The 14,526-nt window shown below is 42.3% G+C and overlaps 1 protein-coding gene across 2 annotated transcripts; it reads left to right on the plus strand.

Moving 5' to 3' along the window:
• Positions 1–8,829: 8,829 nt before the first annotated feature.
• On the plus strand, positions 8,830–14,485 carry LOC112874718 (histone acetyltransferase GCN5). 2 transcript variants are annotated; one of them, XM_025938213.1, is made up of 13 exons: positions 8,830–9,497; positions 9,595–9,659; positions 9,740–9,820; positions 9,955–10,026; positions 10,450–10,618; positions 11,018–11,061; positions 11,176–11,275; positions 11,387–11,455; positions 11,903–11,957; positions 12,507–12,622; positions 12,878–12,971; positions 13,080–13,221; positions 14,169–14,485. In XM_025938213.1, the coding sequence occupies exons 1-13, from the start codon at positions 9,021–9,023 to the stop codon at positions 14,230–14,232; spliced, it is 1,548 nt and encodes a 515-aa protein (XP_025793998.1). In that variant the 5' UTR covers positions 8,830–9,020; the 3' UTR covers positions 14,233–14,485. The 2 variants fall into 2 exon arrangements, 1 of the variants encoding a protein (XP_025793998.1); XR_003225018.1 differs by lacking the exon at positions 14,169–14,485 and adding an exon at positions 12,709–12,804 and having other exon boundaries at positions 9,021–9,497; positions 13,080–13,099.
• The last annotated feature ends 41 nt before the right edge of the window (positions 14,486–14,526 follow it).

A 14,526-nucleotide genomic window follows, 5' to 3' on the forward strand; every position in this document is an offset into this window, starting at 1 on the left:
CCTTGTCCTCGTGGGCACGTGGAGGCACCGGACCTGCTAGAGCGTGGGGGGAGGTCCGGAGATCGTGTCCCCAGCTGTCAGGCCCGGGCCATATGCCCTGTCACCCAAAGGCTTAGTGCAAGGTTACAGATAACCTCGCGCCCCTCGGGTTGGACACACTAGTAGGAGGTACCCCTGTCTGTATGTACCGACAGACTCTGCCTACAATATTCTTTGTTAGTGACGAAAAGGGGTCTTACAGCTTACAGCTTGGACGCGATTGGAATCACGCAAACTGCTGCATCCCCACCACCATGCATCAATGTCTCATATAATGGCAAGGAGACGACGTTGAAATTGTATCGACTGACACAACTATCAGCGTTGCTATGGCCGATTCATCAGCATGGGAATTCGACAGGATAGAGTGCTTGTCAGAAAAGTGTGGGAAGGCGAGTTCCTGCAGGTGTCCAATTTAGGAGTAAAGCCGATCCAAGCAGTCAGCTCTGACAGGTTGTTTTAATGGATAGTGAATTCGATGAAAAAGGCAGGCTAGGACGCAAGTTTATATTGCCCGATGAGTTGGGTGAAGTAAACATCGTCCTAGTTGTCATATTGCCTCGGGGGCCAGTTCCAAGTCTAATGTTCGGTTTGGCCAGGTTGTACGGGCAATCAAGTACAACATTTGGTTTTTCTTGAAAGTGTTGGAACTTTGAAAAGGTAAAAGCCGATGTAAGTAATAAAGCATCGACTAAGAAATAGCCGATACGATAAGTATCACCTTCAGAGCAAAAATATTTACACCCAATGTTTGTTCCTTGCCACGAGGGGCTCATCATGCCTAAAATAACGGGCGTGCCATGCAGGGCACAAAAGTATCAAGTGTTCAAAGCTGATGAACGGCTAAGTATCTTACAGCAACCCCAGAGCTTTCTAGATCGCTTCAACCGCACGCAGGTGGATGCAATCAACATTATTAATTATCCATTGATCTGCATCAGAACTAGGGATTGACTTGGAAGCATTATGATGAAGTCTGGCTTGATAAGTAAAAGCAGAGTACTCATCTTCAGCTTGACTGATGAGGACAAGAGTGTGCTCCAACCTTGTTTCGATTTTGATTGCTTCCCGAGTCTTCTAGAGCCCATTTTGTAGATCCGCCTCTTTGGCTTTTAGCCGATCAAGTTCCATGGAGATCAGGGCCGGTGAAGCTTTTATATCAGAAATCTTGTACTTCATCTCTTTGGCATGAATCCTGTCCCCTTCCTTCTAGCTTTGGCAGGCAGCATGATCGGCTATGCATTTCGTTGCCTCCAAGACTAGGGGTTGGAAACCTTCGATATAAGCTGCCGGGGTCAGAACTAGTGCTATCTCAGGAGGCAGCAAATCTCTTACATTAGTAAGGATGGATTGGATCGGCCCAGCGTCCTGTACTAGAACATCTATGTCTTAGGATGGATCGGATCGGCCCAGCATCCTGTACCAAAACATTTATTTCTTGTTCAAGGAGATGGAGTATACCTTGGAGTTTGAATTTTACATCATCAGAGATGTTTTGGTGCTGTTCAAAACTGATTTCTTTGGTGCCAACTACTTCTCCAGCGTCTGACAAGAATAAGCTGCATGAAGGGATATCCTATTCCTGTAAAGATCAAATGAGTGTAAAATGTAAAGGTAATCTGGCGAGACACGGTTAGGATCAGGAAAGTACTTGTTTCCATCAGAGTTCCACCTCAGGGCTGAAGACCGGGGATGGTTGCTTGAGAGGCATAATGGCCGATGAAGAAGGAATGTCCGACAGGATTGCTGCATCGATCGATGGCTCGGGAGTTTGTTCCTTTCTCTACACTATTAATGGCATATTTCTTGTTGGAGAAAGAGTCAGAGATAGATCGAACACCCTCAAGATCATCTGGGTAACCAAATGCACAAAATCAAAGAAAAAGGTACAATGCAGACAAAGATAAGTTTTAGGGGAATCGGATGACTTACTGCTTCATCAAAAGTCAGATTGTCTTCGTGGGTATCCATGGCGTCTTCTTCTATGTTCGATGGTACGTGATAAGGATATCACCACCAACAATACATCCACACCTACACCAGCATCTACTTCGCCAACACCACTTGGTCCTATTACTCGTACTCGTGCTCGTCGACTTACCCATCAAGTAAGTTCACTCTTAAGCTCAGGTTCATCATATTTAGACAATGGAGACACATACACTCTTGTTTTACTCAGGAATAATGGAGTGGATCAAAAGGGAAGAGGCATCACGCAGGCTGGATTCGGACTGTAGGACCAACACAACTTGTGACGGCCGCCACAATTTCATCCGAACTCCGTTTTGGGCCTTCAAGTACTTCCTGGAAAGCTTATAAAATCTACTTTCAACGGATTCGGAATCACCTCCATATCTGTTCGAAGTCAACCGCAATCGTTGATTGACTACATAGTCCTTTTCAACCCATGGTGCTGTGTCACCCTATTTTGGCCCAATAGGCTGTGTATCAAGTTGAGTCCAATTCGGACGTGTCCTAGGGTTGGGATATGACCCCAGCACCCTTGTGGTCATTCTCCCACTTCCTTATAACCCTTAGCCGCCGCCAAGAACACTTTTTGTTAGATGCAAGTTTGGCTTTTGTTACTTCCTTGTAGGCGCGCGTGCTGATCCAGCCGCCTGTCCACTTATTTTCGGAACCCCACCATATTTGAGATTCCGTTTGAGACCTTCAATTACATCTCGTATTTTCAGTACTTATTCTACTTATTCTTGCTAGTTCTTCGATTGCTTGCAGGACGAGTGCCCTAGTGGCCAGGGTGTCACGCTCCATAAGATCGCGGCAACTATAGGAGGTGGTGTATCGGTTGCTAAGGCGCAGCATCCTTGGAAGGCTGTAGTCGGGCCGTGAACATCATCTCCTCCATCAATCGAGTTGTCCCATGCCTCTCATCGAAAGATCAGGAACAAACCCTATCGGGTTCACATCAGTACATCGTGGTCAGCAGGAGGGATATTGCCAACAGCCGAAGCCAATTCCTGTTCAGTTGATTTAGCATGGAGGTATTTTGCAAAAGCTCAATCTATTTTTTCTTGGGATTTCTTGAGTTCGGCTGCTATGTATACCTCTCTCTCTGCACTGGACATCGGAATCGGAGACGGAATGATCTTTTGGAATTGGTGGAGGGTTCTCCAGCAGGTTGGTTGTCAAACTTGGCTAAGGAAGTGCAATGCCCGATTCCTAGGAATATGAGAAAATGATGTGTTGTTTCAAATAAATGAAGCTAGTGAAATTCGCCAAAGGAATACCTGGAAAACTTGAATCAATTTAGCAGCCATGGTACATGCATTTGGGGCAGAAGCTAGGCTAGCCGATGCGGAACCGTCAGCCATCCTTTGTCTCTTCTTCTTGGAGGTGGTCTTGGTGTTGAGCGTTTGTTTTCCTTTTAGGAACTTCTGCACTAATGGAGCATTATGGCCGATCAGAGGATTCTCTGTTACTGGGCCATACTTGATCGTCCTCCCACTGGTACTCGTATGCGGAGGTGATGTTTCTATCAACTGTAAGGAGAATAATGACAAGTTAATTAAAGGTAAAGACAGGTGTATTACAGGAAGTTGTGTTTCAAAGAAAAAGTTGAGAATACCTCGTTGATTGTGGGATGGTATTCTGATTTAATCTTGGCATAGTAGAGGGCAACCGGCTGATTTCAGAGGTGGAGTTTCCATTCGGACCACCAAGAATTATACTGTTGTGAAGAGAAAGGAGCTGGAGCAGGAGCCCAATTGAACGGTTCGGTATTGGTCAGATCATCGGTTAGTGCTTTCAAGTGACTGTATTCCATGACCGTGCTCACAATATCCCTTGACAAAATGGGATACATGAAGAAAAGGTGGATCAGCAATTGTCCAAGACCAAATTGCCTTGCAGCCACTGAAGGATGATAAAATTCATAAGAGTATAGCTTGGCTTTTCCACGACTAGAGCAGAAATTAGCGGTAGAAGGCATGGGGTGATAGCCACTTAGAAAACTATCTTGCTGACATCTTTTGGGTCACATACTCTATCAAATTTGAAAAAGTATGGCCTCTCAAGTTGGTCCACGTCAGGGCCACCATATGCAAACCAGATTGTGGCATCGTCCTTGAAGCCATTGTAAAATGATCTAAAGAAATCTGCCACTTTACTGGGCGCCAATCTCTCGACAGGCATGGACGATGCTGCCTCTCCAAAGTTTGTGCATTGACGACGTTTTTGGGTTGCACTTTCCAAGTGATCCGCTGGAAAATCTTGGTTGATGATCTCTTTGCCGATGACCTTGTGAATGTATAAGTTTAGCCAGAGTTGAAGAAACCACCAAGGGCCACCAATGTTGCTTGGGGGCTGGTTAGTGGCCAATCTTGCTGACACTTGATGCAGCATACGATAAACTGCCCTCAGGAGGTGCTTGCCCAAGGAGATTTTGTCACCAAGTGCCAGTCTTTCTGCCAGTGTTTGCATATTGGTTGTAGGTCCACAAGTTGAACCACAAAAGACAAACTTTTCTAGCCACATGTTCATTATCGACTATTCCCATTCTGGCATGTTCTGTGATATAGCCCTTCCAGCCTTTCACGTCCTTGGTTGCTAGCTGATGGGAAGGTTTGACAACAATATCAAAATGCTATCGGATTCACATATGTCAAGGCCTGTGAACATGAGGACATCCAGAAGAGTAGGGGTCATTGGGCCGTTGCCAAACAGAAAGGCATTAAGTGCATCATACCAGAAATAGGAGGCAGCTATGAGCAAATTCTCATATTTTCCCATATTGGCAAGAGAAAAAGTTATGCAACGGTCAATGTCTACTTTTTCCCAAGTCTCTTTGTTGGAGTTGGCCATCCGCATGTACCAATCTCTCCATCCTAGTACTAGGCTTGACCAAGATCGGAAACTTTGATTCCAATCCGCATGTCCATGGAGGCATGTTTGTAAGGGAGCCAACGGGTTTCTAAGTTAATAAACTCGATGGGGTCAGGATTGCCCAACAGACCGAGGAAAAGCAAAGAAGAACCCTCCTCTCTAGGGATCAAGATTTGGGTCTTCATGTTCTACATATAAAAAGATGAAAGAAAATAAAGAGAAGTGGGTAAGAATGCACCTGTGGAGGGATTTTCTAGTGGGTGAATGAATTGAATACCAGAAGAAATGAAGGCTGAAAGGGATTACCTCTGAAATGCTTAGGGCCGCCATTGACGAAGACCTTGAGGTTACCGCCACCAAAGAAGAACTCGGAGCCGCCATTGGTGATGAAGGAGAGCTGCAGCGAGCTTGGCGAAATGCGGTGCAGGATCACCGCTCAGAGAAGAATGAATGCAATTGTCATCGATGGCGACGACAATGGAGAGTTTGAGCAGGGAGCGCCGACGAGTGTATTTTGAAAAGACCGATCGATGTGGCAAAGATCAAGGAGTTGTTCGGGTCGGCTTTTGGCAAGGAGTCATTATGACTTATGGGAATTTTGGAACAAAACTAATTCTTCCGAAATTGGGGGGCATGTGTTGACGCTAAAATTTTGCAGAAATATTTATGGAAAGAAAGAAGCCAATAGGACCCCAGGAGGAGCCGTTTGAGTCAAAGCTGTCAGAGTATCCCAGTCAAAGATGTCGTGGCGGTGGTCAAAAGCAACATGGACTCGGTCAACGAGCAACAGATAGAGTTCAAATCAGACTGGGCGATTACATCAGCATAAGATCTCACAGGAGTCCGATTCCTTTTAAGAAGTCTTATAGATATAGCAGTTTTTCTTTTTAAAGTCAAATTTGTAACAGATCGTAATCTGTTGGAAACGGAGGTGGCCCTAATCACCCACTTGAAGGTGGACCTATATCTAGGAACAACCACTCACTCTGTAGTGGATAGTTTTATAATTTCTAATTACTTAGTGCCTTTTGGTCCTTTTTGGCTGCAGGGCCGACCTTCTAGCTCCCGGGTGGCAGAGCCAACCTTCAGATGAAGCTTGGACCGTTGTGATCCCGGGGGCAAAGCCAACCTTCGATAGATCACAATCCATGCACTAAGTAGTTAGAAACTATAGAAGCAGATTGGGAGACCAAATCTTATGAACAACACTTTATTACGCGAACAATAATATTACACGAGAGTGTGAAGACTTCTTAAGTGGCTATCCTAGCACTCATTCACACACTCACCTAGCACTACAACCCCAACTCTCTCTAATGCTTGTGGCTTGTATGTGTTGTTGCCTCTTAGGTTACTAGGGGAGGGAGAGGGGGTTCTCGTATATATAGACCATGGCGACACATATGGTGATGACATGTATCCCCTACTCTAGAACCTTGCTAGATATTTTCTACTTTACCATACAATAAAAGATATTCTAGAATATTCCTAGATATTTTTTTCACTTGCCATATAAAACAAGTGACTCTAGAACTTTCCATAAATATTTATATCCATGGTAATATCTTCACCTTCAAAATATCTTTTTTCTTGCATGGTCAAGAGTATTCTAGAAGATTGACTTGCTTTCTTTCAATATAATCAATCAGGAGTCTTAGACTAGGGTATAAATAGAAGCCGTAAGGGTTTTGTAAATAAAAATCATCAATCAATACAACTTTTCTCGGCACTTTGCCAAAATCCTAGGAGTAAGAGTAGAGTACTTTTTTTGGCGGATTTTTCAGCAAGTAGGGCTGCATCGGATCGATCTCTAGCTTGTTGGTAAGGTCATGTATACCAGATTATCTAGGCTTTAATTACCAGCGCATCGGTGTAGTTGCGTCTAATTCAATCTACCAAGTTATCGATTTCTATCAAGTTCTTTTAAGGTTGCATTATTTGATCTCTTACTAGTTCTTAATAGATTTTACAATTTATCCAGTGACAATCATCGAGTTATCGGCTTTATCTAACCTTTTCATGCAGTAATCCCATAGCTGATTTCTTCCTTGGTTTTCACTAAAACTATCAAATTATCTATAATCTTAGGTTTCGTTGCGAGTAGTCCAATCGCTAATTCGTTTGTCTTACTATAGTTATCTCAAGCTGTCTCAGTTAGATCGGATCCTTGAGTAATGATGTTAGGTCAAGTCTTACTAGTTAGATTTATTTACTAGACAACGGTTGGATGATTGTGATGGTTTGGTAGCATCAATCGGCTCCCTGGCTGATTTTAGACTTAATGATAAGTGTAAATTCTGATATAATTGGATACATCGGTTAATTATGGTAAATTATGCTTGATTTCTCACCCTACCAATAGCGCTGTCTCGATTGGGTCCGATCCGACTAATAGCGATGATAAGTTTTGTTTAATTAAACGCATGGATTTAATTATGAGGTTTTGTTTTTTAATCTCTCTTCGTCATGGTATCGGTTTCATATCCAATGTATGGATATATGTATTGGACACTCCGGCCGATATACCCCTTGGAACTCTTCAGAACCCCAGTCGATGCGTTTCCTATTGTTTTACTGATTAAATTTCTTTTCTCTTATCAATTGCATGTCAAATTGACTAGCACACCGAATTTGCAGGACCTGCACTGGAGATAAGCAGAGCTTCCAGGGCTTAGCGTGTCGTGCTCCGCAAGATTCACCGTCCGATAGCACACTAGTGGTATGCACTTTGTTTTAAGAAAAAAGGTTGGATTTTATTAATTCTCTATAAATGATTCATGCCCCAAAAAGGGGTAGCCAGCGTGGCCAGGTCATGGACTATTCTCGGCCATCGGATCGGCCAGGTGGACGACCCAGATCTTGCGAGGCCCTATCATTGTGAAAAAAAATCCTCAAACTTTAGATAAATCAACCCGCAGTCCAACCTCCTCTCTCATATAATTTTACGAAAAAGCCCACAACTTTTCTCAGAATCAACCCGCAGTACAACCTTCCCGGTTCATGGCAATTTGCAAATAAAACCTTTAGTTTTCATAAAATCAAGCCTCCATTCTGGCCGCTCTCAGGAATATTTTTAGAAAAACCCTCGAATTTTAATTAAATAAAACCACAACTCGTTCCATCCGTTACTTCTACATGAGCAATATTATATGTACAATTTGAACACCAAAATGCGTTGAAATCAAAAATTGTTCAATATAGAATTTGATCAAAAATTCAAAAACAACTTCATTATAGAGCAAATTTTTAAATTCAAAATTCGTTTGCAAAAATGCTTGCATGCGATCCAAAATATTTTCAAATTAAAAAGTGTTCAATACAAAAGTTGCTCAGAACTTAAAAATCTACAGCTTTATTATATAGTACAATTTCAAACTCAAAGCACTTTTACAATCCATCCGTATAAATATCTACGTAGGATCCATTCTACCTACAATTTGGATATCGAAACATCCTTACATTAAAAATTTTTAAATACAAAAATTGCTTAAAATTTCAAAACCTTAAGCTTTGCTACACAACAAACTTTTAAAATAAATGATAAAAAAATACTATAACCAAAAACACAAAATATAATCCAAAAAAGATGGTTTCCTTTTCATACCAAAAATAATATTCTACTTCAATAGTAGCGTCACGATAATAGAGAGTTCAAAATACCTGCAAACCATGATACCTACATATATAATGAGTACTACTATGTACCAAAATCTATATCAACTGCAATCCAACGACATGAAATATGGGCCCTTGCGCGGCAAAGGCGCGCGCCTTTCTAGTATAGATTGATAATACATCCAGGTCCTTGCAAAGGAGCCCCCAAAACACAGAAAATTACATTTAAGTCCTTGTAAGAAGCTTTCTGGAGGTCATCATTTCTGTCGGCCGGAATCGCCTCTGCTTGCCTATGTCCATTGCTTTGGTAGAAGCCCGACCATGGAGGGGCCTGCTCAGCAGGCCCATCCTTTGCGGTCCCACATGCCAGTGAGACAACTAGACTCGGAACTTCGGAAGCGTTCTCTCCTCTTCCTCACCTGACCACGAACAGCGGAAGCGCCTCGGAAGCTTCCCGCTCCCAGATCTCCACCAAAACCCTAACCCCCCGAACCTTCTAGAACCTCCTTCCTCCCGTCCCCCGCATGGACGGCCTCGCGGCGCCGTCCCCATCCCACTCCGGTGCCACCTCCGGCGGCGGGGCCTCCCACCGCAAGAGGAAGCTCCCGCCGTCGTCGCTATCCGACGCCACCGCCGACGAGGACGACGACACCACTGCGCCGTCGTCCCCCTCATCGGCCCCTTCCTCGCCTTCCCGCCCGTCATCCCCATCCTCCTCCCACTCTGACGACGACGATGACGACTCGCTGCACACGTTCACTGCCGCGCGCCTCGACGGCGCGCCGGGTGGGGGGTCCGCCTCCGGCCGGCCCCCGAAGCCGGATTCCTCCTCCGTGTCTGCCGCAGCCGCAGCTTCTGCCGCGGCGGCGGGGGCGGGACCCAAGCCTGAGCCCGGCTCTGCGGCCGCCGGCGACGGCAAGGAGGACCCCAAGGGGCTGTTCACTGATAACCTCCAGACCAGCGGCGCGTACAGCGCTCGCGAGGAGGGACTCAAGCGCGAGGTCAAGCCTTCTTCTTTTTTGAACTTGGTTTTACTTTTGCCTGCCCTCTGATAGTACTGATTAGAATGTGGCTGAGATAGTCGAATTTGTTCTGCAGGAAGACTCGGGAAGGCTGAAGTTTCTCTGTTATTCTAATGATGGTGTTGATGAACACATGATATGGTGTGTGTAGCACTTCTCAGAACTCTGTTTGGCTTTGGCAGCACATCTTTAGTTTTTATTGACTGCTGTGTCTTCCCCAGGTTGGTAGGTTTGAAGAATATCTTCGCCCGGCAGCTTCCTAATATGCCCAAAGAATATATTGTGCGCCTTGTCATGGATAGGTAATGCCCAATGTAATGTGCCTATGGTTTAGAATCTACACATATAATCTTTGTGTCTTTTTTTCTTTTGGGGTGAAATGGGAATAAGATAAAATTTCTTCAGTGGTAGTAACTTCTTGTGTCGTGTTCCGCAGAACTCACAAGTCAATGATGGTTATCAGGAACAATATTGTCGTGGGAGGCATTACTTATCGCCCTTATGCAAGGTACTGCTGCCACTTTAGTGCTAGCATTTTCTTATGTTGATATTGCATATATATTGTGCTTAATGGTCAATGCTTCGTGTTTGATATGTGCTATTTCTCTTTTTATTTGAAGATCCAATAATTCTTTACAACTGAAAGCAAATGGCAACTGGCACCAGTTCACCTTATGAGCTAATATTGATTTGTAATTAAGATACTGCATTGTAAAATCGTACTGATTCATGGAATGCACTGACTGATGATCTTAAAACAGCTGCCAAGTTAGAATTTAGGATGGACATATGTGTATGCTTTTGCTTATCCTGCAATTTTTTTTCTATTAGTAATGATCTGCACCATGTTACAGATGTTTGTTGTTGCATACTATAGTGTCCTAATTGTACACAAAAAACTATTATGCTAATTTTTCTTTGGAAATCATAGCCAGAGGTTTGGAGAAATAGCATTTTGTGCTATTACAGCTGATGAGCAAGTTAAAGGCTACGGGACAAGATTAATGAATCATTTGAAGCAACATGCACGAGATGCTGATGGGCTCACACATTTCTTAACCTATGCTGATAACAATGCTGTAGGCTATTTTGTAAAGCAGGTATGGTTGTCTGACCTTGGACTTGTATAATTGTATATAAAATGTTTCTTTCAATTTCTTGTTTGTACATGTTATTAACTGAACTTCTGAAATAGCATGTATGACATACTCCTTAACCTAAAAAATAGATATAATTCAGACATCTGGATGCTTTAGAAGGTTGCTGAGTATTGATGGGTTGGATTGGAGGTTCTGTGTATTCAACATTGTGCCATTTTCTGATAATCATTACATCAAATTTAACTTTAGCATCGCAATTTATCTGCAAGCGATTTCTCTCTTAGTTATAAATTAGTTCTCTTAGATATAATGTCAACAACATTGTTTTTGTTACTTAGCGAAAAATCATATGAAAAAAATGGTTTGCCTTTTTCTTTGAATTCCTAATTGTCAATGTAGGGTTTCACAAAGGAGATCACATTGGACAAAGAAAGATGGCAAGGGTAAGCCTGTTATGCACCATCTCCTTTTCTTCAATCGAGTTGCTCCATGTGATCAAAGTTTATTTTAGGGGTTTACCTAGCCAATTTTTAGCTTTAACACTTTTCTGGTTCTAGATACATTAAAGACTATGATGGAGGAATATTGATGGAGTGTAAAATTGATCCAAAGCTGCCATACGTTGATCTAGCAACGATGATTCGGCGTCAAAGGCAGGTAAAGTAACAGGCTAAAGGCTGCCCCAAACATGAACATGATGCAGCCAGCTCATGATTTACAATGAATCCGTCATTTTTTTTGACAGTTCACTGTATTACTTCCCTGTAGGCCATTGATGAGAAGATCAGAGAGCTTTCTAACTGCCATATTGTTTATTCAGGAATTGATTTTCAGAAGGTTAGCTTTTTCTCTCGGGGGTTCTAGTATCTTGGGGTGTTCTTATCTAAAAAGCCTTTCTTTATTTTCATGCTTTGGACCAAGTTGGTGGGGAAAACTGCTAGGGTACTAGGTACGCAGAGATTTGGTAGTTGTTTCTCTACTGTAGAGGGAATGACTTGTAGGAATAATTTGGTTTATCAGCTCCATGTGAACTATTTTTTTAGAAAATCACAGGTATGCCTCATTATGAATGAGGCTTGCCTGCACCATGCTTTTGTTATTAGATAGCGTCACTTCTGGAAAGATACCTTTTTGTTCTCTTTGGGTTTATGCTAGATAGCACGAATCTGAAGTGAAGATTAGTAAGATATTATTTGTGTTAGATGCTGTGCCTTGCCCTGCTAGGCAGACTTTTGGTTAGTCAGGTGGTCAACATGTTAAAGAATTATATTTCTTTCTTTGTAGAAAGAAGCCGGTATTCCAAGAAGACTAATGAAACCAGAAGACATCCCTGGTCTGAGTAAGTCAGTTCTATGCAAACTTGTTTCACATTGTTGACTTGACCCTCTAGAGTCAGGTTTTGATAGTTGGGACTAACTTGGATGCTCTTAATCTGTTAGTTTGAGTATGCTTATAAACATGCTGCGTGTTGAATTATCTGGAGCAATATTCAAAAGGTCTTCCAAGCATCTGATTGCATTAGTGTTAGTTTATTTTGAAAACAAATAACAGCCTTATCAGTTCATACCATTGACTGTTAAGCATACAACATCTTTTTTTTCCCAGAAAAAGCTGTCCATTGTTAGCAACTAATTCTGCCTTTCCTTGTTAATTTAGTAATGATGCAAGTCTGATCTGAGCCATTAATGTGGTGCAGGGGAAGCTGATTGCATTAGTGTTAGTTTATTTTGAAAACAAATAACAGCCTTATCAGTTCATACCATTGACTGTTAAGCATACAACATCTTTTTTTCCCAGAAAAAGCTGTCCATTGTTAGCAACTAATTCTGCCTTTCCTTGTTAATTTAGTAATGATGCAAGTCTGATCTGAGCCATTAATGTGGTGCAGGGGAAGCTGGGTGGACACCTGATCAGTGGGGCCATTCTAAATCACGTTCAGCGTTCTCCCCTGATTATAATACTTACAGACAACAGCTTACTAACCTTATGCGGATATTGTTGAAGGCAAGTCTTTTATCTGCACAAATCTTAGCAGATGTTGCAAGTTACCTAGTAGTTCATGCTAATTGATTGCATTGAATAAACTGTAGATATGTACCTTGATTTACCGACCATAGATTTGTGCAGCTTTCATATTCCAAAGATATGGCCAATCAGCAAAAAAAGAAAAGAAAAGAAAACTGCTGGTATAAACAGACAAAGAGATTTCAGATAATGTGTGTATATTTTTAATTCCAATATGGACTTCTCATGTTGCAGAGTATGAATGAACATCCTGATGCTTGGCCGTTCAAAGAGCCTGTGGATTCACGTGATGTCCCAGACTATTATGACATTATCAAAGATCCTATTGGTTAGTTTGATGTACAAGGGCTATTGTTCCTTTCTTATCCTGCCTTTATCAAGCAAAGTCGCATGTTATTTAAGTGAACCAGTGTTTAAAACACATGCCTGTCTGCAGATTTGAGGACAATGTCAAGAAGAGTCGAGTCAGAACAGTATTATGTGACCTTAGAGATGTTTGTTGCCGACATGAAGAGAATGTTCAACAATGCAAGAACCTACAACTCTCCTGATACTATCTACTACAAATGTGCCACACGGTGAGTTCTTTGTATGTCCTTTGTTCTCTCAACCAGAGATGTGTATGTTCCTGGCCAGCAAGTTGGGAGTTGGGGTTGCCCATGGGCCTCTTTGGTTTATGGCCCCTATTGAACCAAGCTAAATTTTAGCCATAGCCAAAGCTAGGGCATGACAAGATTTGGTACAAAATTTATTGTTTGGTTTATAGCCAAGCCAAAGTTAGTGACCTCCCAAAGTTGAGAAGAATGTGTGTTTGGATTGTAGCCATGAAAATTTTTGTCAAAATTGCAAGCATAACATGTGGGTTCTACATGTAAAAAAAAATTAGTGTCAAAATATAACCAACATAGATCTGATCTGTAGATTTAATTAAAACGAACAAATTGGTTCAAACAGATTTGTAATCAAATGAACAGTTTAGCAAATATTGTTGTTTAGGATGTGATAATCCAAAGCATAGCACAGTTATTGGACGTAATAGCAGGTGGACACGTCAGCTCATGGCTGCCAAGCGGCCAAGCCAAAATGCAGCCAGCAATCCACCGCCCTGAAGCTGCCATCTATCTATCTCTCCCTCCCTCCCTCCCTCCCTCCCTCCGTCCCTCCCTCTCTGTGTGTATTCTGCATTTGCGCTGCCAAATTTTGTTTGGCCAGGCCAAACTTTGGCCCTGAACCAAATGAGAGCCAAAATGGCTGGGCAAGGCATAAAGTTGGCTTGGCCTGCTGGGGCTAATAACCAAACATGCACCATATGTTTCAAGAGATTTCTAGTTGACTGTTTTATCATATTCACATTATGCAACATAACATAATCAACCATGCCCTTATATGTCCTCAGTGGCATAAAATTTAGCTTAGATATTGCTGATATTATTTGATACCAGCTGACAGGGCTGGAAAATCTTATAGCTTGGTTTTGGAGCCCAACATGTAACTATATTGATTTTGTTCCTTTTTGGTCATGCAGACTCGAGAATTTCTTCTCGGGCAAAATTGCGTCGCAGCTTGCACAAGCCTCAACCAAGAGCTAGACTGGTGCGGGTTCACTGGACACATTTGCTTGTTGTAAAATTGTTCTGTATCTGTTATAGTCGTTGCTTCCCTTATTGTGCCGTACAGTGCTGAACTGTTAGCTTAGCATGCTCTCTTAATTGTAACTCGTAGGATTAATCATGATTTTAGATATGTTGGGGCTTAACCTGGGGGTTTACTGATTGTATCCATACAATAAGAGACTGAGGAGATAAAGTTCTTGAAGAATCCCATGTCATCATTGATTCTTCATTTTCCAGCACCTAATAATAAGAATTCTTTTACCTTCCTTA

Source organism: Panicum hallii, chromosome 9 (genome assembly GCF_002211085.1).
Source record: "Panicum hallii strain FIL2 chromosome 9, PHallii_v3.1, whole genome shotgun sequence".
Classification (NCBI taxonomy): domain Eukaryota; kingdom Viridiplantae; phylum Streptophyta; class Magnoliopsida; order Poales; family Poaceae; genus Panicum; species Panicum hallii.

What these genes read in the sequence shown, in the direction of transcription:
- LOC112874718 (XM_025938213.1), top strand. Translation starts at nt 9,021, where the DNA reads ATGGACGGCCTCGCGGCGCCGTCCCCATCCCACTCCGGTGCCACCTCC. An exon ending in AGGAGGGACTCAAGCGCGAG is followed by an intron (nt 9,498 to 9,594) that starts GTCAAGCCTTCT and finishes TTTGTTCTGCAG; the next exon opens with GAAGACTCGGGAAGGCTGAA. An exon ending in GTGCGCCTTGTCATGGATAG is followed by an intron (nt 9,821 to 9,954) that starts GTAATGCCCAAT and finishes CGTGTTCCGCAG; the next exon opens with AACTCACAAGTCAATGATGG.